Genomic DNA, 25269 nt, shown 5'->3' on the forward strand with positions numbered 1-25269 from the left:
CATGCCTGGTGGGCTTGGAAGACCATATGGGATGCAGGGGATCAACTGACGCCAGTTGGCTGTGCATGGCGAACCCCTACCTGCTGTGCTGTGGCCCTTCCCTGGGGTCAGTCTGCTCTGTGGGTGGATCGAGCACTGTCTTTGCACACCCTGCTTTCCTAGTGTGTGTGTGTGTGCACTCTGTTTTCTCTGGCTTTCTGGGTGAGAACCGGACCCCTCCCTGGTTCCCCAACTGTCGTGAGAGGAGTCTGGAGGGGAGCGAGCCAGGTTTAGGTACCCTGCAGCACTCTCCCAGCCCTCGGCTGTCCAGGGAGCAAGCCCAGGCCAGCTTTGCTGAAGAGACCATAGCAATGGGTGCAGGGGTGACCTTAAAGCCCTGAAAGAGGGGAGCTACTGTTTTTCCCAACGCCAAAGAATTTCTAAGGGCTGGGAGATGGCTCAAGGGGCGGAAGCCTATAATTTGCATAGTAGAGCCCAAGCTTGATCCCAAGCACAAGCACAGCATATGGTCCCCTGAATACTGCCTGGAGATACCACTGAGCACTGGTCCAAGAGCAGCCCCTAAACACTGTGGTCCCCAAAACAAAACAAATAAAACAGTTACTCAAAGTGTTTGGTTTTCATTGCACTTTCTGCCACCTGATTATTTTTCTGTGTGTGTGTGTGTGTGTAGAGGGAGGTGATTCCAAACAGTGTGCAGAAGGCATGTGGGCCTCTTCCAGTGATTCTCAGCACAGAAGTTTTGGGGTTCAGTGCAAGGGCCCCACCAGAGATTACTTTGATGTTTGGGGCTGTCTCCAGTGATGTCCCCAGGGAACAGGAGATGAACTAGGGTCAGCTGCATGCAGGTCATGTGCCTTAACCCCAATTCTATCTCCCTGGCCCTGCCATCTAGTTATATAAGAATAATTTGAATGATGATGCTCAAACCTCTAATCTGAGAGGGAACCATGAACACTTGAATGCTTCATAAGTGCTTAAAAGAGACAAGATACCCTCCCTTAAGACTCCGGCATCCTAACGGGAATTTAAAATGATAATATTAAAATGTGAATACATTTTACATTTTACATGAATACATTTAAAGTGATATTAAAATGAGAATACAGAATTGAAGAGATCGTACAGGGGTTAAGGCACTTACTCTTGTGTAGCTGACCAAGGTTCAATCTCTGCTGCACTGCATGGTGCCCTGAGCACTGCTCAAAGCTACCCCTGGACACAGAGCTGGGAGTAACCCCAACACTGGCAAGTGTGGCCCAAAGTAATCCCACAACCTCCAAAAGAGATGAGAACCAAGATAACTTAGAACGTGTGGTTTCCTGACTAATTGGATCGTATTTTGGACAATATTATTTTGTTTTCTGGACTTAGAAATCGATTAGGTAAGAAACTAAAAATTAAAAACTAGAAAGAGGGGGCTGGAGTGATAGCACAGCAGGTTTGCCTTGCACGCAGCTGACCCGGGTTCCATTCCCAGCATCCCATATGATCCCCTGAGCACTGCCAGGGGGTAATTCCTGAGTAAAGAGCCAGGAATAACCTCTGTGCATCACCAGGTATGACCCAAAAAGCAAAAAAACAAAAACAAAAACAAAAACTAGAGAGAGACCCACAAATAAATTGCGGAAGAGAAAGAGGGTAACACACCACAGAGATGCTTCCAGACCCCACACCAGGTTGTCTCGTTTAGGGCACCCCAGAGTGGGGTGGGTGAGTCCCTCCCCTGCCCCAACAGAGCCCCAGGAGCTGTAAACCTCCAGAACCCCATCGTCGCTATGCTCATGGTCAATCTCCACAGGCTTGCGGTGAGCCTCATTTATGAGTATGAATCTGCTGAAAAAAACTCAGGTATGTGGGTTTTGTGACTGAAATCTCCAGACTGTCGTGGAATCTGAATTGGGTGACGTCCTCCCATCTCCCTGTTTCCTAGAGCCTGGTGGCAACAAACCGCCTCTGGTGCAATATATGGCCATGATCCAGAGACTCACAAATAAATCTTGGAAGAGAAAGAGAGCAACATACCACAGAGATGCCTCTGTACCCCAAAGTCATCATCTAGATAAAAACTTAACTCTAGCTGTATCACCCTATTTAGAATTTCTGGGCTTTTTCGGATCATTTTTTTAGTGAATTATTCATTACAAGTAATGCAAAACAACTTATTTAGTATGTGCTTTTGTGGCAGGTTTGGATGGTGGTGGGAAAATTTGAAATAATGGCGGTGGAATGGTGGAATGGTGTCGGGATTGGTGTTGGAATATTAAATGTAATAAATTATTGTGAACAACTTTAAAAAAATTAAAAACTAGGTTAAGAGCTGGAGTGATAATGCACTATATGGTAGGTTGTTTGCCTGGCCAACCCTGGCACCCCGGATGGTCCCCTAGCCTTGCCAGGAGTGATTCTTTTTTTTTTTTCTTTTTGGGTCACACCCGACAATGCTCAGGGGTTACTCCTGGCTTTGCACTCAGGAATTACTCCTGGCGGTGCCCGGGGGCCCATACAAGATGCTGGGAATCCAACCCGGGTCAGCTGCCTGCAAGGCAAACGCCCTACCCGCTGTGCTATCTCTCCAGCCCCGCCAGGACTGATTCTTGAGTACAGAGCCAGAATAAGTCCTGATTACTGCTGAGAAAGACCAAAAACAAGCAACACACTAGGTTAAAAGCATGTTTTCTTTCTACTGAACTTTTGTTGCCTTGTGTTTCAGAAGGATATTTTAACTAGGTGTCTCTATTTGGGGTGGGGGTGGGGGGTGTTGGCATCTTGCAGGACCAACCTCTGGAATTTTTATCATGTTTTCTGCTGAAAAAATGTAACAAAAAGAGCAAAGGTTCTGAAGGAAATATTATTCTGACCAAACGTGACCCCAAGACAGCCCTCGGTGTATTTGTGGAGGTGAGTTACTGTGCATTCTGCTGGCGTGGCTTCCCTGCAGAGAATTCAAATTTCAGACGTAGTCATGAGAATCCTAACTGGAAAGAATTGAAGATTTTTGTCCCTTCGTGTTAGGGCTTCAGTTCCATGGTTCGGTAAAGAAAAGAGGTTTTGGAACTTCACGCTGTGAGAAATATTAAAACCTCTCGGAGTGGGAGGGGCACCATGGGGACTAGAGGAACAGTATTTAGGCCATGGGAATGAGCGGAATATTAGCATTTTGTCCTGAAATGAAGTCAGTGGAGGGCGGGAGAGGCAGTGCCGGGGCTGTCACTTGCCTTGCATCCTGCCAACCCCCCAGTTCCACTCTCTGGCTCCACATATGTCTCCTGAGCTTTCAGGGATCATTCTTGAGCCAAGAGTCAAGAACTGCTCTAAACACCATCACACACATGCAAACACTTCCCCACCAAAGGCTAATTCAGTGGAAGGGAAGAGAGAAAGAGGGGTGCAGAAAGACAAGAGAAGGGAGGGGAAGAAGGAAGAAGAAAAAGGACACAGCAATTTTTTTTTTCCAACTGAAAATGGTCTTTTCAAATAATTTTAATTTTAGTCACCAGGAATTACAGAGTTACAAATTTATTCATTAATACATTTCAGGCATGCAGTATTTCAATACCAATCCCTTCACCAATGTCCCCAGTTTTCCCCCCTTACCCCCCAGCCTGCCTCTGTGACAGGCACATTGCCCCTCCCCCTGTGGCCTAGTGAACCCTTTCCTAATTTAGCCCGCTACCCTTGCCCCAGTGCCAAACTTCCTACTGAAGACCAGTTCTCTTGCTTCCTTTCTATTGCCTTTGGGGCTTTGCTATTCCCTTACAAATTTACTTTATATCCGACATATGAGAGAGATCATTCTAAACACAGCAATTTTTCCAAAACAAGCAAAAATAAATAAATAAATAAATAACTCAGTGGTATATAAGCTGATGAGGCAGAAGGAGTTCGGGTTCTCTGGAGAAATGAAACGAATAAACCGTGCCTTTAGAGGAAGGAGATGTGTCCTTAAGGACTTGCCTCATGCAGTTGTGGAGGCGGATGGGGCCAAAGAGCTGGCTGGGATGACTCAGCATCCTGGAGATCTGGGAGACAGTGGTACAGTGCTCACCTCAAGGTTAACCAGTTCAGAACCAAAGGCGAGAGAAAGCCAATGTTCAGTTTGAGGTCTGACAAGCAAGAGGGGTTCTCTCTTACCTGTGGGGAGGGCAGCCTTTTTGTCCTACTCTGATCATTAGCTGATTAGAAGAGGCTCATCTATGGGGGGGAGGGGGGGAGTTGCAGTCTGCCTTACTCTATCTACCACTCTGCATGCTAATGTCATTCCCAAACCCACACAGATACACCTAGAATAATGCTTGACCTGCTCTCTGGCCAGTCTGTGGGCCCAGCCAAGTTGACATTTTAAATGAGCCTCCGCTATCTGCCATTCAGAGGTGAAATTCCCAAGTTCTCAGCTTATTTTCTTTCCATACAGACAAGTAGGCTAATTAGCTTAGTTCTGCCTCTGGGAGAACCTGGCAAGCTACCGAGAGTTTCCTGCCCGCATGAAAGAGCCTGGCAAGCTCCCCGTGGTGTATTCACATGCCAAAACCAGTAACAATGACGGGTCTCATTCCCCTGACCCTGAAGAGCCTCTAATGCAACACTGTTGGGAAGGACGAGTAAAGAGAGGCTGCTAAAGTCTCAGGGCTAGGATGAATGGAGATGTTACTGGGCCCGCTTAAGCAAATCGTTGATCAACGGGATGACAGTGATACAGTGTGGTACAGACAACTAGTCATGTATGTGGCACCATGCCAGTCCTTGGAATAGATGAAAAATAAGACACAGCCCCGACCTTTGAGGGGGGTGACACCTACACATAAACAAATGACACATCATAATGGAGGCCACAGAGAGGACGGGACCCATAGTAGGGGTTCTGTCTACACCCTCTTTCCCTTTGCAGACACCTTCTGCCTTATATGGCAGCCAGAATCTCTGAGATTCTGGGGTGGTATTTTCCCCCAAATAGTGGATATCATCTTCATTTATCTTTCAGCCTTTGAACAAAAACTGAAGAATATTACCCAGATTTTAGTACTCCTTAATTCACTACATGTTCAGCATGGAATCTCACCACTTAGCCTCAGAGTCTTCCAAAGTCTTCAAATGTCTGCGTCACTTCTAACCTCTTAGAAACCTTATTAAAGTTCTACCCACCTGAGTTATTATTATTTTATTATTATTATTATTATTTTGCTTTTTGGGTCACACCCAGAGAATCACAGGGGTTACTCCTGGCTTCGCACTCAGGAATTACTCCTGGCAGTGCTCAGGGGACCATATGGGATGTTGGGGATCGGACCCGGGTCGGCTGCATGCAAGGCAAATGCCCTACCCACTGTGCTATCACTCCAGCTCCCACCTGAGTTCTTAAGGGTGAAGCTGTCTCCCAATTCTGAACACTCTGGACATACAGACCTCAGAGCATCTCTTGGGAGTCAGAATACCAAGAACGCAATAAGAACAAAATCACTGGTATTTCCCTCTCTGAAGTATAATTTTGTACTTCAAAGACTGTGCTATTGGAAAAAAATCTGGAATCTTTGACACCTAAAAGAATGATCGCTCAGAGAATTTCCTCTGAAAGTCATGTTCATTTTTTCTTCTGCCAAGTAAACTCCCACATGGAATGAAGTCAGCCTGACCTGTTCAGTAGCTAAATCTCCGTACTGATGTAACGCTGACAATTTGGACTTAAAATTTCCTTATTCTCGGAGGTCAAATCCACTTATTTTCCATCATCAGCCTGTAGTTAAATTACAGAATTATGGAATGCCTTAATGCCTAGGAATTTCATTGATATTTTTCTTTTGGATATAATTGGAAAATATATGTGTTAGATTCTGATTTGGTTTTCTACTATTTAACACTTCAGAGTAGGTACACAAGCCTTCATAAGAAAGGCAAAGACACCCGGGGGAAAGAAAATCACGGCTGGAACCTAGGTCCTGAATTAGGAAAAATTAGAAAAGTTCATTACTGCTTGATTGAAAATAAAGCATGCTTCAGAAGACCAACAGCCAAGGCCCCTCTGCTCCTAAAGAAAGGGAACTGCCCAGAACTTAGTTTCTATGCCACAGTGGAGTTCCTAGGAAGCGGGAGAGTTTTTTTTTCTTTATTTTTTGGTTTGGGGATCACCCCTGGCTGCACTCAGGGGTCACTCCTGGCTTTGCCTTCAGGGATCACTATTGACGGTGCTTGGGCATATGTGGTACCAGGATCTAGCCAGGGTCAGTTGCGTGCAAGGCAAGCACCTATGCTGTCTCTCCAAGATTTATGTTTAGTTTAATGGAAACTAAACATAAATGGGCTGTTCAAGTGTATAATTCATTGTGTCTAGAGATCTCTGTGGTTGGGATGGTAGGTCCACAGTCTCTCAGTTTCCTGTGGGCATGGAGAGCCCATAGTCAGCCTCCCAGTAACTGTCGACACTTAATCCTCAGGAAAGAAATGGCAGAAAAGATCATCCTCAAGGGACAAGTGTCAGCAAAAGTGATCAAAATTTTGAGGAGCTGGTTGAGTTGGTAAGTCAGTTACTACTGAAGGACTTATGTTTGTTTTGCTTCTGGCCATAAACTCTGTTTTGGTTAACTTTTCTTAATCCTTGAAGCTTGCCTTTAGGTGGAAACACAAACCACCATAGTATATTATCGAGTTTAGTTGAGAGATTTTTAAATTTTGGGACAGGGATTTTAAGTCACACCCAGTGGTGCTCAGGGCTTACTCCTGGCTCTGTGCTCAGGAATCACCCTGGCAGTGCTCCGGGAGCCATATTTGTTCCTGGGGATTGCACCAGGATTGGCTATGTGTGAGGCAAGCACTTTAATCCCTTGTGCTGTCACTTCGGCCTGAGATTTGTATGTATTTATTTATTTTGAGATTTTGGTTTTTGAATGAGGCCTGGACTGAAGTGAAGCAGAACCAAGAGGCTGGAGGGATATTGTCCAGGAGGGGCAAAAGCTGCTCCCTGCTGCTTGGGCATTTTCCCAGATAGTTTTGAAATAATGGCACAGTGGTGCACCATTTCCCATGGATCTTCCCATTCATAGTCTGATTTTAATCAGTGACTGTGAGGGCTGGTGCTTGGAGCCGTGACTATGAGAGCATCTTATCAGACACTTGGTTTTATGACCTGACGGGTCATAAGACAACAATGAAAGACTTGACAGCTTTATATCAAAATGATTATAAATCATCAATATTTAAAAAGGAAAATAATATACATATATATATAAAACACACACATTATATGGGTTGCGAGGTAGCTGTCAACTTATATCTGGATGCAGATATATTTTTCATTTTTTTAATTATTTTTATATTTCACTGTGCCAGAGCTTCACATCGATCTACTGTTGGGTTACATTATTGACTGCAGATTATTTTAATTTTAATGCTAAGTGTAAATAGACTTTGCCTATAGACTGTATTTGAAAGATAACATTTCAGATATCAATGGCAAAGCATCACCTTCCATGCATGTGACCAGGGTTTGATTCCCTTGGCACCAGAAAAACACTGTAGCACTGTAGCACTGTCATCTTGTTGTTCATCGATTTGCTCAAGCAGGCACCAGTAACGTCTCCATTGTGAAACTTGTTGTTACTGTTTTTGGCATATCAAATACGCCACGGGTAGCTTGCCAGGCTCTGCGTGGGAGCCGGATACTCTCGATAGCTTGCCAGGCTCTCTGAGAGGGATGGAGGAATCGAACCCAGGTCGACCACGTGCAAGGTAAACGCTCTACCCGCTGTGCTATCGCTCCAGGAAAACAAACACACAAAAATCTCCACGAGCATCTCCCCAGCTTCCTGGCTTGGTGATGCGCTGGTGGCAGTGGGCTTTCCCTGGCAGACCCTGAGGTCCCAAGTGCTCTTCTGCAGGAGAGGAAGCTGCAGATGGACGCGGCCGTCAAGCGGACGAGAGTGGCCCAAGAGCTCCTGGAGAGCGAGAGGAAGTACGTGCAGACGCTGGAGGTGGTGAGAGCCGTGTATGTGGTGCCGCTGCGAGCAGCGCTGTCGTCCAACAGAGCCATCCTGAGCGCCGCCAACATCCAGATCATCTTCTCCGACATTCTGCGCATCTTAAGTCTCAACAGGTGCGCCCCCGCCGCGGGTGAGGTGGAAGTGGTCCAGCCGTGGGGGGGAGGAAGCCACGGGTGCCCGTCTGTCCAGAGGCTGTTCAGAGGCTCAGGCACTGCTGTCCACGCTGCAAAGCCTGGTGACGTCATGCAGAGCGTGTTCTTCGCCCTGTTGATTCTCAGTTCAAACTCCAGGCCCTACCTAAGACGGGAGCTCAGGGGATTCTGTGTCTCTCATTGCAGAGGACAATGAGAAGGAGCCGTATGTGAGAACTTAAAAACAAAACAAAAAAAAAATGTGTGGCCTCCCAAACACTGGCACAAGGAACCACTTCAGGTGATACTTGTCTGGTCTGAATGGCCCAATGGGGTGATGGACTGACTGTGCTCAGGCCCTGTGATTCGGGGGAATCAGGGCTATACCCACGGTGCAGGGTTTCCGGCTAAGCATGCATCTGGGTTCAAACTCAGGGTCTTACACATGCAAGACAAAATCCCTGGCCTCCTTTGATGTGTTTCATGTTGTTGTTGTTTGTTAGTTTGGGGGTTCCGTGCTGAGGTGTCTGTCACTTCACTCCACATCTGAGGAATGCGCTCATCCTTTGATTTCCCTCCCCTTGGCCCACTGGCATCATCTATCTTCTTTTTAAAATGTCATTTGAGGCACCTTTACATTACATTCGTAAGAAGGTTTGTACAAACAGTGCTCCAACCCCACACCATCCACCACTGTCCCAGCGTTATCTCCCCTGATCCCGGGGAAGCTGGGTTTTGCAGGCTAGTTTCTTGTGTTCCCTTAGCTGAGCAGGGGGAAAGGAGCTGACATATAGTCTCATATATATATAGTCTTAATACGATGTTTAGGCAACTTGGCTTAGGGTTTGTTACGTTTTCCCGCTTGCGACCCTTTTTATTGCCCAAGAAATTTTTATGCAACTCTGGACACGTGAAATAAGAATACAAACCAAACACTTGCTATAATAAACCCAATATTTATTTTAAAGCAAAATTTTCTAAACTCTCCTCACTATCTCCCACCCCCCTCCACCCTTCAGTTGCATGGCCCCATAGCAGGTTGTGATACACAGTGTAAGAAGTTAGGACTGGAGCGGTAGTACAGAAGGTAGGGCGTTTGCCTTGCATGTGGCCTACCCGGTTCAATCCCCAACATCCCATATGGTCCTCCAAGCACCGCCAGGAGTAATTCCTGAGTGCAGAGCCAGGAGTAACCTCTGAGCATCTCTGGGTGTGACCCAAAAAGCAAAAAAAAAAAAGTTAGGGCTGAGGGCCAGAGAGCTAGTACACGGGATAGTGCTCTTGCTTTGCATGTGACCAACCCAGATTTGATCCCTGGCACTCTATATGCTCCCCTGAGCACTTCCAGGAGTAATTCCTAAGTGCAGAGCCAGGAGTAACCCCTGAGAATTGCTGGGTGTGGCCCCCAAACAAAACAAAACAAAACAGTTCAGGTTTCAAGAACCCCAGGTGAAGGACCAACAGAGTAATTCTGTTCCAAGTCTCCGACAGCTGACAGAGAAAAGTGACACTTTGTACTAGTGACAGAGTAGAACAAATAGAACTTGTGCTTCCTGCCAGCTGGAGCAAGTCTCCGACCCTCCTTGCTCATCCGCTAGCGCCTACAGAGTGAAGGGTCGAACTGGGCCTCTTTCTGTTTCCCTGGCCTTGGGGTGGGGCATTGATTCAGGAGGAAATGACCCCGCGAGCGTCAGTGTACTCAGCTCCGGGTGAGAACGGAGGCCTTTCCGCAGAGGACCATGAGAAGCTTTCGCCCGCTTTGCTGGCTGTGTGGGAGAAGCCACAGGGGGCTCTGAGGAATTAAACTGAACAGGTGGGGATGCACCCACACAGCCTGCTGTCTCCCTCCCGGCTCCTCTCCTGTCAGATCTGCTGGCCTCTGTGGTCACGACACACAACTGACAAAGACCTTGAGGTAAAGGACTAGGTTGGCCTTCAGGATGAGCACTAATGACAGTGCATCAATTTATTTATTTATTTATTTATTTTGGTTCTTGGGCCAAACACAACAGTGCTCAGGACTTACTCCTGGCTTTTTTGCTCGGGAGACTATATGTCTGGCTGGCTAGAACCCAGGTCAGTCACATACAAGACAAGTACCCTACCTGTTGTATAGTATTATTCCGATCCCACTTCTATTTTTCAAGTTTGTGCATTCTCTTGGCTGGTCATCCACAGTCATGTTTTTCTTTTATTGCAGGCAGTTCTTAGATCACCTCAGAGACAGACTACAGGCCTGGAGCCCAGCTCACTGCCTGGGAGAAATTATCTTGAAGTTTGGGAGGCAGCTGAACATATATACCAATTTCTTCAACAATTACCCTGTTGTTCTGAAAACGATTGAGAAGGTAAAGGATCGACCAACTCCCTACGCATATTTTAGACCTGTTGAGCTTGAAAGAAGGCTTGGTGTGTAGCCCGGAGGGCTAGAATGAATAGGAGAGACTCTTTCCCTTCTCTCCCCTTACAGAGCGAGCTCTTTGTCGACGGGAACTGTGGTTTATAAAATTTCTATCATAAGCACAGTGCTTGACAGAGAGCAGGGCCTAAGAACCCACTGTTGACTGAACTAGTTCTCACACAAAGGGCCAGACTTTCATCTGCCCCATCGCCCTTGATTCGGCTACAGGAAACAGCTCAGTTAGGAAGATGTAAGTGTGAACACGGAATCCCCTCTGCCGACCTCATCCCGGGTGACCTCGACAAGCCTGGCTCGCTGAGGGAGAAGAGGAGCTGGTCACCCCTGTGTCTTAGAACAAGGACGCCCAACTTGTGGATTATGAAGGGAATTTTGCAGTCATTGAGGAATCCCTTAGGCCTTTTTGCCTGTGTGTCTTAGGCCACAGCAGGAATGTTTAGCTCCCGCCTGCCTCGGGCGCTCATGTTGGGCTCTCTCCGAGGGCTTCCTGGTCCCTTCCCTCTTCCGTGTGTATTGGGAGTAGAGCGGAGGCTGTCTGGCAACATGGCGTATGCCCTGCCCGGGTCCCCTCTGTCCTCAGCGTTGTCCACCTGTCTCCACAGAGATGGGCCCTACCTCAATAAAGCAACTTCCACACAGTCGGGCTCTGCAGCAGTGCCCACCACCTCCGTGGGGCAGGACAAAGCACCACTCTGGGAGTCTGAGGAGGTCAGGAGTCATCTAGAAACCGCCAGCCCCCAGGCTTTCCCTCCAGGGTCTCAGAGAACTGACCTTAAGGCTAAAAATTAGAATAAAGCCTCACACACAATCAGAAACAAATTAGTACCAAAGTGTGCCTACTTATCTCTAGAGGCGTCTAGTCACGATATCTCTTTCATTAGCCTGGGGTGTGCTCCGAGTACATTTTCCATTGAAGTTAGAGTAAATATTATTGATATCATGAACACTTGGTTTCTAGAAGCTAGAATTATTATCATCTTTCAGGGCATGTTCCTACTGAGAAAAAAAATGAGGTATCTCCGTGGGTAATCTATTGGTGGTGAACAGCTGCATGTTATTTTATTTTACTGTGTCATTCCTGGTGCTGGTCAGGGGCTTCTCCCAGCTCAGTGCTCGGGGTTGCTCCCAGCAGGGACCGTGCAGTGAGGGGTGGCTGCAAGCACTCAGTTTGGAGCTGTCTCTCAGCATTATAACAACATTTAAAAATAGATGCTCAGCAGGGGTGGGGGAAATGAGGAAAGGGACCATTTGCATGGTGGCAGATGAAACAACTTTTTGTTGGAGCGATAGCACAGCAGGTAGGGCGTTTACCTTGCACACGGCCGACCCAGGTTTGATTCCTCTGCCCCTCTCGAAGAGCCTGGCAAGCTACTGAGAGTATCTCACCTGCATGGCAGAGCCTGGTAAGCTACCCGCGGCGTATTTGATATGCCAAAAACAGTAACAACAAGTCTCACAATGGAGACGTTACTGATGCCCGCTCGAGCAAATCAATAAAGAATGGGACGACAGTGCTATTATAGTGTAAACAGATGCTGAGGGATAAGGCTGTACACCTGAAATGTAAATAGGGATATCAACCAATGTTGCCTCTATAAAAAAACAAAAACAAAAACAGATGTTAAGAACAGCCGAGCACCTTTATGTCATTCTTATGCAAAACATGATTAGTAACAGTATAACAGGTGAATACCATTAATAATATATAGGTTTTTTTTTTTGCTCAAAGGAAATAGTATTTACTGTATTTGCTGATATAACTCTTGTCTAGATGGATTAAATTGCAGGGAATTATCTATAATCTAACTGATACACTATGCTTAAGCTGTTAGCCAGTGCCAGAAGCACTAACAGTACTTTGATGAGATGTGATGCTGCCCTTTTGCTTTGGGTGTATGGAGACTGTCAGACACTATCTCGAGCAGAGTTTGTACAATAGAAGGTTCCTCTTTCAGTGCAGAGAAATGACACCCGAATTCCGAGCTTTCCTGAAGAGGCATGATAAAACTATTATTACTCAAATGCTGAGGTAGGTTCTGAAAAGTGCCCCCCCCCCTCGCTGGGCCACCCCTGGGTCAGGGCACTCTTGGCCTTTCTGAAAGAGAATCGGGTTCTTTCTCTGTGCATCAAACAGCCTGCCAGAGCTGCTTTTGTTCCCATCCCGGAGATTTGAAGAATATATTCATCTTCTCTACGCTCTGCGGCTTCATACTCCGGCAGAACACGCTGACCGCGGGGACTTGACCGCTGCAATTGACCAAATGAAAAACTATAAAGGTCATATTGATCAGGTGGGTCACTGCGTCCTTTGAGGAAACCAGGCTGTCTCTGTGGTTTGGGCACCCTTGAGAGTTCCTTGATCGTTTGAGGTTATTCTTGACTTCAAACCAAGGATGGCTTTTACTGGGAAATCATTGTTGCCCGTGATTTTGTACACAGAGGGCATTTGTTCCAAGACAACAGGAGACAGAATGTTTTCAGAGATCTGTACAATAATTTACCCCGGGAGTGTTTGAGGAGCAGGGTATTTTTCTCACTCTTTGAGGGAAATATATCAAATTCTTGTTTCTGAAAGAAATCTGTGGTGTCCTAATCAGCTTTCCCGCTGCAGCAATCACAACTGCTGTTACTCTGAAAGAATTCGGCACTTCTGCCTGACAGCGCCTCCACTGCCAGGGGCCTCCTGCCTGTGAGTCTGGGCCCAAATATAAACAAGCACATCATGCCCACGCGATGCTGTTTGACCAGGGACTTGTCACTTGCCTCTGGGTTTCAAAGCACTGAGGACAGAAACCTGACTGTGTATCGTTAGTAAATACGCCGAGCACCACCTCCCTTGCCATAGAAGCTTTTAAGAGCTTTCATTTTATCTGTAAAACATCCACAATTTCACTGACCTCAAATGACTCTTTTCTTTTCTAGATGAAACAAATTGCCAGTATAAAGGATCAGCTGTCAGATATACAGAGGACCATCTGGGGGTGCCCGGTATGTATTCTGATGTGCTTGCTGCATCTCACACTCCTGAACGGGACCTCAAATCAGTGCCTAGAGCAAACATGTAGATGTGGGTTCAGTGAGCATCTGCAGGATGCAGGCTGTCTGCCAGATGCTGAATGACAAGGCTGTGGAGGCATGCGGGCTTGTTCCTGCCCAATAAACTTTATAGTCTTAGCTGCTTGCTTGCTGCTGTGTGACCAGGATCTTTATGAAAGGGCAGTGTCCTTGGTTCTGAGCTCCCAATACTTCTTTCTGTTTTTAAAATTTTTTTTTATTCTATAAAGTAGTTCATAATATTTGATTACGTTTAATATTCAGTCTCACTACCATTACACCTTTCCACCACCATATTTCTGGTGTTTCCATCCTGAACCCCAATCTCTGCCCCAACGCAGAACTGAAATAATATAATATTTCCCTCTAAGGTTGGTTGCTTCCTACTTTGAATCCAATCAAAATGTGGTGCGGTACTCTTGGAGTATGGGTAGGGTGTGTCTGTGAAGTGTCAAGTGTCATGCGGCCTCAAATGTGGCCGTGTGGTCCAGGAAAAAGCTCACTCGTGGGTGTAGAGAGCAGCCGTGGGCATGGTGGCAGTTGGTTTTTGAGGGTTTTGGGCTTCTGGGGCTGGGTCCCTTGGGGTGGGGAGAGCTCTCACCCACTCTCCTCTGGGGCGCCCTAAGTGAAACAGCCTGGCGCAGGCTCCAGCACCATGGTTATGGCAAGAATCATGGTGCTCCCTTCCCAGAGAGAAGGATGTGTGATCTGGATGGTGGCCAATAATGAGGATATCTGGTGCCAGCCAGAGGTGGCTTATGGGCATGACTGCTGAGTCGCTGGAGACAGGTTGGGGGCGGGCAGGGATATGGGCAGAGGATCTCCATTCCTGCTCCCACTGAACCCAGAGTTCTCCATCACAAAGTTCCACATACCTGAGTTTTCTGGAGGTTCACTTGTGAGTAAGGCTCGGCCTGAGCATGTGGAGACCGTGAGCAGGTCGGTGGTTACTCCCAGCACATCTTTTTTGTTTGTTTGTTTATATTTTTTGTTTTTGTTTTTTGCTTTTTGGGTCATATCCGGTGATGCACGGGGGTTATTCCTGGCTCTGCACTCAGGAATTACCTCTGGCGGTGCTCAGGGGACCAGATGGGATGCTGGGAATCGAACACTGGTTGGCCACATGCAAGGCAAACGCCCTACCTCCTGTGCTATTGCTCCAGCCCCCCTCCCAGTGCTTCTTGATGCAGTATTCTGTATTCTGAGAATATTGGGAGCAAGTTTAGAAGCCCTCTCTTCACTGTTTCCCGGAGACTAGCCATGGCCCCATCCTACCTTCTTTCTTGTTCTCAGCCTGTCTCTCATTCAAGTTCTCAGACATCCTCACTGCTCTCCTCACGCACCTGCTACACTATGCTATTCTTCCTTGCTGATGGCTGTCCTTTCCTATTTTACTCTTCTGACTTCTATGTAGTTTTCATATTTATTTTTATTAAAAACATCGTGAGACTGATGCAATAGCCCAGTGGGTAGGACGTTTGCCTTGCACGCAACTAACCTGGGTTCGATTCCTCCGCCCCTCTCAGAGAGCCCGGCAAGCTACCGAGAGTATCTCGCCCACACGGTAGAGCCTGGCAAGCTCCCCGTGGTGTATTTGATATGCCAAAAACAGTAACAACAAGTCTCACAATGGAGATGTTACTGGTGCCCGCTCGAGCAAATCGATGAGCAACGGGATGACAGTGATACAGTGATACAGTGAAAAACATTGTGATTTACGTAGTTGTTCATTATACACTCATTTCAGGTGTTGAATGTTCCAACACTAACAGTGTGACCTTCCTTCCACCAAATGTCCCCATTTTCCCTTCCATCCCCAACCTGCTTCCTTAGGCATGTAACCAAGTTGACTTTTTATTACTTGTTCAAATAAAAATTTAAGATATTTTGCCTTTTAAAAATTTGACTCAAGGGGTCAGAAATGTAACTAGGTGATAGAACCAATATATGTGAAACTTTTGGTTCAATCTCCACCACTCCTCCAAATAAAATAAACATTTCAGTTCAATCTTCACCTTCTTTTTCAAATTTCTCTAACATGTCCAACTATGGGCAGCTTCTCTTGGGGTTCCTCGGCATCCTGAGTGTCCCTGTCACTTTCAAAGTCTTGATTTTCAGTTCTGGATGGGGGTTCTCTGTCTTCCGGGGTTTGGTGTTTGGGATTAAAGGATTCATAGACTGGAGATGTTAAAGGGTCAGCTGGGGGAAGTGAGCTGGAGTTGTTTTATCATAAGTTGGAGTTGCACATTTTGATAGAACAAGAGAAGGGGAGGTCTAAGTTTTCTGAAAATGTAGGATTGTTTCTCATTTTATGCTTGGTTCCACAGACTCTATCTGAAGAAAACAGATATCTGATTAGGGTCCAAGATGTAGCCCAGCTTCACTGCTATCGTGATGAAGGATGCTTCTTTGTGAGGTAAACATGACCCCCGCCCCACCTCCACCACCCCAGGCAGAACTGTGTCCTGCTCCTCAGGCTCCACTTCTGTACAAAGCTGTGACTCAGATCTGGGGCTTCAGCTGACAGGTCACACACACCCCACTCTGAGATGACACATGGGGCCTTATCACCTGACTCGAATTCACAACAGCAACGCTGGGTAGGACGGTGCATTGAATGGGAGAAAATGCTTGTTTCTGTCAGAACCACAGCAATTCGGAGCAGGAGTTCTGAAGACTGCTTCCTGGCCTTGGTAGAGGAGATGCAGGTTTCCGGGGACATTTCCCCATGCATCTGCTCAACTATCAGTAAGAGAAGAGCATCTTTTATTTGTAGTTACTGGGGCTGGAGCGACAGCACAGCGGGTAGGGCGTTTGCCTTGCACCCAGCTGAGCCGGATTCGATTCCTTGCATCCCATATGGTCCCCTGAGCAGCGCCAGGGGTAATTCCTGAGTGCAGAGCCAGGAGTAACCCCTGTGCATTGCCGGGTGTGACCTAAAAAGCAAAAAATTAAAAAAAAATTTTGGGGGGTTTGGGTTACACTTTTTGGGGAGATAACCGGAGTTGGTCATGTGCCAGACAAGCCCATCACCTCTTGTACTCCATTCCCTGAGGTCAGCATGAGAAGTTCTTCTTTTTTTTTTTTAATTACCATAAGAAAAGTTACAAAGCTTTCAGAACTAAGTCTCAGTCATGCAATGATCAACACCCATCCCTTCACCAGTGCACATGTTCCACCACCAAGAACCCCAGTATACCCCCCATCCCACCCCCCACCTCCACCTGTGTGGCTGATGATTTTCACTTTACTCTCTCTTTACTTTGATTGTATTCAATATTTCAACAGAAAACTCAGTATTTATTTACTTATTTATTTTTTATTAAATCACCATGTGGAAAGTTACAAAGCTTTCAGACTTAAGTCACAGTTATACAATACTCAAACACCCATCCCTTCGCCAGTGCACATATTCCACCACCAAGAATCACAGTATACCTACCCCCTACCCCCAACTCCCCCAGCCTCCCACCCCGCCTGTGTAACTGATAAATTTCACTTTACTTTCTCTTTACTTTGATTACATTCAATATTTCAACAAAAAACTCACTATCATTGTTTGGAGAAAACTCACTATTATTATTTGGAATTTTTCACCAACTGTCAGACCTGCCATAAAGGCATCATTTGATCATTTGTCTTCCATTGCTGAGAGTGAAGAGCAGATGAGGTATTCAGGTTAGCAAGTTGAACATGTTGCAGCCACGAGGTTTTGGATTTCTGGTATTTTAGTAAGTCCAGAGAAATTTCTGCCCAAAGCCGCATCACTGCAAGCTCGTACCTCTGTCTAGTAGGCTCTAAAAGATGGTGGTCGCCAGGCTGCCACCGCCAAAAGGAAAGGCAAAGAGATAAAAACCTTTCCCCTCCTGGGGCAGCAAGTGACTGTAGCTTAGTTCACAGTCTAGAGGCATTTCTGCAAGAAGCTGCTGGGTTCTGAAATTGGTTAGTGTGCCTCCGGGGTCATGGTCGTTCATGTGGGGCTGCTCGGGGTCTCAGCATGAGTAGTTTTGTTGCAAAGAGGTCTCACAAGATCTAGTTCACACAGTGCTCACGGTAGTTTAAGAATAAAAGATGGGAGACTGCTAGTTTTCATAAACTTACATCCGCTTTCCTATATTATTATTATTGGTTTGGGGTCACACCTGGTGGTCCTCAGGTCTTACTCCTGGCTCTGCACCCAAGGATGACCCCTGGTGGGGCTGGCGGGGGAGGGGCATCTGAGACGCCAGGCATCAAACTCGGGTTGGTTGTGTGCAAGGCAAACACCCTACCCACTGTACTATTGCTCTGGCCTCTCCATCAAAAAGTTTGGGTGTTTTTTTGTTTTTTTTTTGCTTTCGGTTTTGGGCGACACCTGGCAGAGCTCAGAGTTTTACTCCTGGCTCAGGAATCACTCTTGGCAGTGCTTGGGGGGAAAGCTTATGGGGGAATGACTCTGGGTCAGTCACATGAAAGGCAGGTGAAATGTCTGACTCTTGCTGAAATGTCTGACTCTCCAGCCCTTTATCCTTTAGAACAAGGACTGCTATATTTCCCTTTGTTTTTGTAGTCAAGTAGTAAATATTCTAGAAAATACTGTCTGTGGTCACTACCTGTTTCCCTTTGTCAAGGCAAAAAACAGCACACAAAAAAAGTTACAATATGCAACCAGTAATATAGCCTTCATAAATAGCACAACACAACATGTGTGGCTGTGTTCAAATACAACCTTGGAAAACCAATAGTAGGACCAGAATCTGCTGATTCTGGTTCTAGAAAATTGTTTACCAAATTATGTTTTTGGCATTATTGACATATGGACAACTCAACAAATAGGACTCAATGGAGAGGAATGAATTCCTTGAATCTTTCCAACTTTATTTAAATAAATAAAAATTCATGTATTTTAACAAAGATTTCAATGACGTATTTTCTTTCCTTATGTATAGGGCCCGGGGATAGTTGTAAGGAATCTTTCCCCTCTATTCTATTCCCTTCTATTCCCTTCAACAGGAAGGTCTTAAATGAAAATCAAGTCAAGTCCATAGAGTCATTTTCCTTATCCTTTTAGGGAGGACAGAGTCATATTGCATTTAATTCAAGTCATATTGCATTCTTGTTTCCTATTGCTGTTTCCATCAGTGGTAGTAGAAAAGAGCCACAGTGATGGAAGGAAACTAAGTACTAAATCAGTAACTCTAAACATGGGTGTCACAGCAGACATACTAGGGAATGGCTTGGATGGCTTCAAACTTTATTAGTTTAATTTTACCTCTATGCATTCACTCGCAAATGTGCTTCTTTTATGCCAAACTTTCTGATCTATTTAGCTTTTATTCACTCTTATAGACTTAAAAAAAACATTTCTTGTTAGGCAGATGCACTATCAACAAATTCCTTCAATGTCTGAGGAAGAAGTAGTTTCTCTATTTTTGGGTGTGCTGGGGAACAAATACAGAGAAGCAATCATAGGATCTTGAGCATTCGAGGAACATATTCTGTAGCTGAGCTGTGTCCTGGGTCCTTTCTCCACATTTAAAAGGTAAAATTTTTATCTCTTTGGAATTTTAGGTTGATGGAGTTATCTTTCAATAATTATTTCATTCCCTTCACCCTCTTCTTACTCTTGTCCTTTTATAGGTGTTTTAAATTTATTTGGTTTCACTCTGTCACCATGAAGTTAGTCATTCATGACTGGGTCTCAGGCATACAACGTTCTAACACACGTCCTTTCACCAGTGTCCATGCCCTCCACCACTGACGGGGTCTCCACTTGCCTCCTGCCAGTTTGCTCTTTCAGAGGCTTTGTCTATAGATGTTTTGCACCGTTGCTGAGAGGTTTTCATGCGGGACATTTTACCACCTCTCAGCTCCACCTCCTCCTCCCAAGGGAATGCTTCTCTCACTGCAGGCAATGCTTCCCCGAACACCCCCTCACCCCACTCCGTCCTGTCTCCTAGCCCCCTAGAGTAGCGTGCATCTTACTGAAGAACAATTCTCATGTTCTCTGATCCCATTATCTTTGGGTATTAGTTGTTTCCCCATTATGTTTCTTTACTTCCCACATAGGAGAGAGATCATTTTGTGTTGGTCTCCCTCTAATTTCACTCAGCTTGATACTCTCCAGGTCTCTTCCCACACGATACTCTCCAGGTCCCTTCCCACATGATACTCTCCAGGTCCCATCATGTAGCAACAAATTTTATGACTTTGAATCTTTTCTAATGGCCACAGAGTATTCCATTGTGTATATGTATCATAGTTTGTTTTTCCAGTCACCTATTCTTGGACATTGGGTTGTTTCCAGATTTTGGCTATTATGGATACTTCTGCAAGGAGCAAAGGGGTGCAAATGTCTTTTCTCCACGTTGTAAGGTTTTCTTCCTGATATTTATTCTCCAGAGTTTGAACGTAATATGCCTTGATAGAGAGTCTTTAGTATTTTCCTTGCTCGGTGTTCTGGAAGCTTCCTGGATCTATGGCGTTAATAATCTGTCAATAATTGTAGAAAATTCCTAGCCATTTTTCTGTTCCTTTTCTTCTCCACCTGATATTCCCATTAGACATATGTTATACACTACATAGTTTACCCACATTTCTTGAATATTCTGTATCTCTCTCTCTCTCTCTCTCTCTCTCTCTCTCTCTCTCTCATTTGTCTCCCAGTTTGTCTTCTTCTAATCTGTCTTTAAGTTCATTAACTTTTTCCTTGACTATGTTAAATCTGTTGATGAGCTCTTCAACGGCATAATTTATTCTATTATTTCTATATTTTTCTTTTAATTATTTTCTTGAATTTCTACCTCTATTTATACTAGTCATCTATATTTCTGTGTTGCCCACCTTTTCCATTAGAAGTCCTAACTTACCATAGTTTCTTCAATTTTTTTGTTGGTTTTTGGTCCACCCCCAGTACTCAGTGGTTACTCCTGGTTCTGCACTCAGGAATTACTCCTGGTATTTCTTGGGGGACCATATGGGATTCCTGGAATAGAATCCAGGTCGGTTTGAGTACAAGGCAAATGCCCTACCCTTTGTACTATCACTCATCCCCCTATATTTTATTTTTTATTTTATTGGTGTGGGAGCCAATATCTGACAGTGCTTGGGGGTTACTCCCAGATTGGTGCTCAAGGTACCGGATGGTGCCAAGGATCAAACCTGGGGCTCCCACATACAAAGCCTACGCTCAGCCCCCTAAGCAATCTCTCTGGCCTCATAGTTATCTTAAGTTCTTGGTCTGATGATTCCATTTTGAATCTTGTTCTAGTGTCTATCAGGTTGTGTTTTCTTAGCTCTTAGCTTGTCTTGTAAATTTTTTTGAGAACTAGACACTTAGGTAAAAGTAACTGCAGCAAATAGGTATTCTGGGTGAAAAAAATTTTAATTTGTCTGTTCACTCTGCTGTGGCTGTGTTAGAGGCTATCGTTTTGGTCCTCTCTGTTGTTCCAAGTTTTTCCTATAAACCCTTTAACAGGATCTCAGTCTTGTAGTTTTATTTTGTATGCTTTTTTGGAGAGACACACCCAGTGGTGCTCAGAGCTCACAGGTATCACTCCTGGTGGTACTTGGGGGACCTGGGACCAGGAATCAAACCCCAGTTGGTTGTGCATTACCCCTGTACTATCTCTCTGACCCCACAATTTGTAATTATAAAAGCAGTGACCCCCTTATTCTGTGCTGTGGTGGTCAGACTGCAGAGAAGGAAGAATTCTGTATAGTTCACAGAAACTAGTGTTAACTATTTCCCCCACCCCTATAGGTCAGATTCTGGTGAAGTAATTCCTCTGGAGGACAGATTTTTTTTTTCCTTAGGAGACTGGAACTGTTTGGGCAGCAGAAATATTACTTATTACCTCCTTGTGGGAAAGAATGAGACATTTTTCCTAGATCATTACAGTGAGAACCCTGTGGGACTCCTGGAGATAAAACTCATGCAAGTGCAGAGGAGAAGGTCCCTGACAGGGTTGGTTTCAAGGAGGTTTTAGTTTTTATTTATTTATTTATTTAGGGCTTTGGGGCCACAGCTGGCAGCGTGATCCAGGCTCTGAGATCAGGGATCACTCCTGGCAGTGCTCGATGAACCATCTATGGTGCTGGGGATAGAACCCGGGTTAGCCTTCTGCAAGGCAAGCACTTTACCTGCTGTACTATCACTTTGGCACTTGGTCTTTTATTTTATGCTATGTTTTTGTTTTGGGGACACACCTGTCCATGCTCAGGGCTTACTCCTAGCACTGTGCTCTGGGGTCACCACACCACCACCAGTATGTCCACCTCCCTCTCCCAAGAACTCCCTCCATTTCAAGCTCCCTATATTATCTTTTCAAACTCACTAATCTTTCAGTGATTTGACTTTAAATTTGTTGATTTAAAGCTATTTCTTTATTTTTTTCTTTCCAATTTTTTTCTTTGGTCTAGCCAAAGCTGTGGAAATGAAGCTCCTGGGTTAGGCCCAGCACTGCCCATCCACATCCAACATCGCCCGACTTATAAGCAGCCCAGCTCATAGCTCCTGGAGCACAGAGGACAGAGCTAAGCCACATTCCACAGTACTGACAACTCAGTAGGGGCACAGAAAACTGATGGGAAAGTTTTGTAGGAACCCATCAAGTTCAATGAACAAAAATAGTAACACAGAAGGCACCACCAGCCCCAGCCAGCTCAGTAAATCCTCAGACAGTGACTTTAATACCAACACTGGGAGATAGAACGATGACCACAAATTGAACTTCTATTGATCCATTTTCTGATAATTCCATTTGCCATTTTGTTGTAACAAGCAAAAAGACGTAAATTTGTCTGTGCCTTCTTAAGGGGGCAGGTTTGGGGTGGGGGAATCAGGAAATTGGGGACAGTGGTGGAAGGAAGGTCACACTAGGGGTGGGATTAATGTTGGAATGATGAATGCCTAAAATCATTGGTCACTGTCACTGTCACTGTCATCCCATTGCTCATCGGAGTAAATCAGTGTTTGAATGAAAACAAAAACATAAACAAAGAAACAGGGCCCCTAGAACTGGTGGAAAGTGAAAGGCATGGCCTTGATTCACCAAGGGAGCCAGTCACGTCTCCAACCCCACATCCTTAGTAGGAGCCCAGCTAGAATGCTAACTATGTGTACTGCAAAGCATCCTCGTAGACTCTCCGGAGAGGCAGTAGTTATTTACAGGAGTGCTTATGCACTGAGAATAGGGGGATTCCGAGACCCTAGATAATTTGTATCTTGCTCTAAATTTGCTCTTATTCTTAAGACTCCCAAAGCCACTATAATCAACCAACCGAGTGATGAGAAACAGCAATTTGGCCCAGGTCAGTTCAAGAACAAAATCTTATTTGTTCATGCCAAAGGTTGCTTGAAAAACTTCTCTAAGATTCGTTTTAGTTTTTGTGCCACACCCAGTGATGCTCAGAGGTCACTCCTGGCTCTGCATGAAGGAATCACTCCTGATGGTGCTTGCAGGACCATATGGGATGCTGGGGATCAAACCCACATTGTCCTCTTGCAAGGCAAGCGCCCTACCTGCTGTACTCTCTGGTTCCTAAACATTTCTTTGAAAAATTTCTGTACTTATACAGGTATGATATTTCTATATCTTGGTCTGGCCAATGCAGTCAACACCCTTTCTCAAATGGTATCAAGAATTTAAACTATAGAAGAGTTATTGTATTTTGCTGTCATTAAACTTATTTTTGAGTAAGAAATTCTGCCCAAGTTCATGTCACTGTCACTGTCACTGTCATCCCGTTGCTCATCGATTTGTTCGAGCGGGCACCAGTAACATCTCTCATTGAGAGACTTATTGTTACTGTTTTTGGCATATTCAATACACATGGGTAGCTTGCCAGGCTCTGCCTCGGGGGCTCGATACTCTCGGTAGCTTGCCGGGCTCTCTGAGAGGGGCGGAGGAATCGAACTCAGGTCAGCCTCGTGAAAGGCGAACACCCAACCGCTCTGCTATCACTCCAGCCCAAGTTCATGGAGGAAAAAAAATTCCATCGTGAAGAGTGCTTCTTTACAAGATGGGAAACGAGAGCTTTCTGGAACTCAAGCAAGATCCCTCGTCTCTACCTCAGGTGTTCCCTTATGACAGTATGAAAGGTGGAGAGATTGACCTTAGTGTGTGTGTGGAGAAATTGTCATGATTTTACAAAATAAATGGGGGATAGGGGAGTTGGGTGGAAAATGTCTGGATGGAAATTGTTGAAGGCTTTGGACTTCGTAAAGACTTTTGAAAAGCTTTTTTTTTCTAGACAAAGCTCAGGGTTATATATCTATAACTATCACCCTCGTTTATCAGATTGAAATAACAAACATTCCCTTGTGTCGAGTGTTCAGTTCAGCCGTGACTCTGGTTACAAGTGGCCTCTGCTTGCTTTTGTGCCTGGCTCCTTTGCTTCCAGGCTCCTGGCCAAGTATCGCCAGGTCTTAGTGGGTCCTAACACTGGAATTCTCTTTCATTTCCCTGGACTCTCCCTGTTGTTCATGCCAAAGGGAAAGAATAGACACCAATCTACAAATACCCTATTCAAAAATCACTTCTCCAAAGTGCCCATGGAGGCACATTCCCTGAGAATTCAAAACAATAACGAAGCAGTGTAGTCATGGGTTGGGGGTGTGGCCGAGTGGTAGAATGCATGTCTTGCATCAGGTTCAGCATTCAATCCCTGGCAGAGAGAGAGAGAGAGAGAAGAGAGAGAGAGAGAGAGAGAGAGAGAGAGAGAGAGAGAGAGAGAGAGAGAGAGAGAGAGCGCAAAATTTAGTAAAGCCTTACTACAGCTTTAATCATTCTTCTCAACTGAAATGACAGGATATTCAGGATATTCTTATCAGGGATATAAAAAAAATACTGCAAAAAAAAACAGTGAAAACAAACAAAAACATGGCCAAAAAGGGGGCAAGAACATGGGTGCAGTCCTTTTGCCTGAAGTGGTGATTTATCACAAGTAGCCTGTCACACACTAAAAATGCACCATCTTTCCTGGTTTCTCCCATCCTTTTACACAATCCATTATTAGGAAAAAAACAACAACCTATCAACTTGGTCTGGAACATGATTTATTGCAAGGTATTAGAAAATATGGAATATACAATTCTCAAGGGCTGACGCGATAGCATAGCAGATAGGGAGTTTGCCTTGCACTTGGCTGACCTGGGTTCGATTCTTCCATCCCTCTCGGAGAGCCCGGCAAGCTACCAAGAATATACCCGCCTGCACGGCAGAGTCTGGCAAGCTACCCGTGGTGTATTCGATATGCAAAAACAGTAACAAGAAGTCTCACAATGGAGACGTTACTGGTGCTCGTTCAAGCAAATTGATGAGCAACGGGATGACAGTGCTACAGTGCTACAGCCTCATAGAGACAAGAAGGAGATGTTTGAGAAAGGTAGAGCTGGCTTAGTGATTGGATGATCACTGCATTTCTATCCTCACATCCAAACAGATCTGTCCTAGATTTGTACTACATGATCCCAATGGCTGAAATCTGAAGCTCAAGACTACTCCAAATGTTTACCTGGGGCCGGAGAGATACCACAGGAGTGTAGGCACTTGCCTTGCACACAGCTGATTCTGGGTCTGACCCTTGACCCCTCACATGCAACCCTGAGAACCAGCAATGATCCCTAGTATAGAGCCAGGAGTAAAATCTTGAGCACAGCCAGATGTGCCCAAAATACAAACAAAAATGTTGACTTTCTTGATACAATCCTTGT

General features: G+C 45.3%; 1 protein-coding gene across 1 annotated transcript in view; it reads left to right on the plus strand.

The window, feature by feature from the left end:
• ECT2L (epithelial cell transforming 2 like) overlaps positions 1-25269 on the plus strand; it is a 79855-nt gene that overhangs the window by 49927 nt on the left and 4659 nt on the right. Inside the window, exons 11-18 of the mRNA XM_055136741.1 lie at positions 6326-6345; positions 6429-6509; positions 7869-8083; positions 10302-10449; positions 12476-12549; positions 12655-12811; positions 13443-13508; positions 15902-15990. Of these exons, the coding sequence (XP_054992716.1) occupies positions 6326-6345; positions 6429-6509; positions 7869-8083; positions 10302-10449; positions 12476-12549; positions 12655-12811; positions 13443-13508; positions 15902-15990 (850 nt within the window). The remainder of the gene's footprint in view (positions 1-6325; positions 6346-6428; positions 6510-7868; positions 8084-10301; positions 10450-12475; positions 12550-12654; positions 12812-13442; positions 13509-15901; positions 15991-25269) is intronic.

The sequence above is a fragment of the Sorex araneus genome, chromosome 4 (assembly GCF_027595985.1).
Source record: "Sorex araneus isolate mSorAra2 chromosome 4, mSorAra2.pri, whole genome shotgun sequence".
Lineage (NCBI taxonomy): Eukaryota > Metazoa > Chordata > Mammalia > Eulipotyphla > Soricidae > Sorex > Sorex araneus.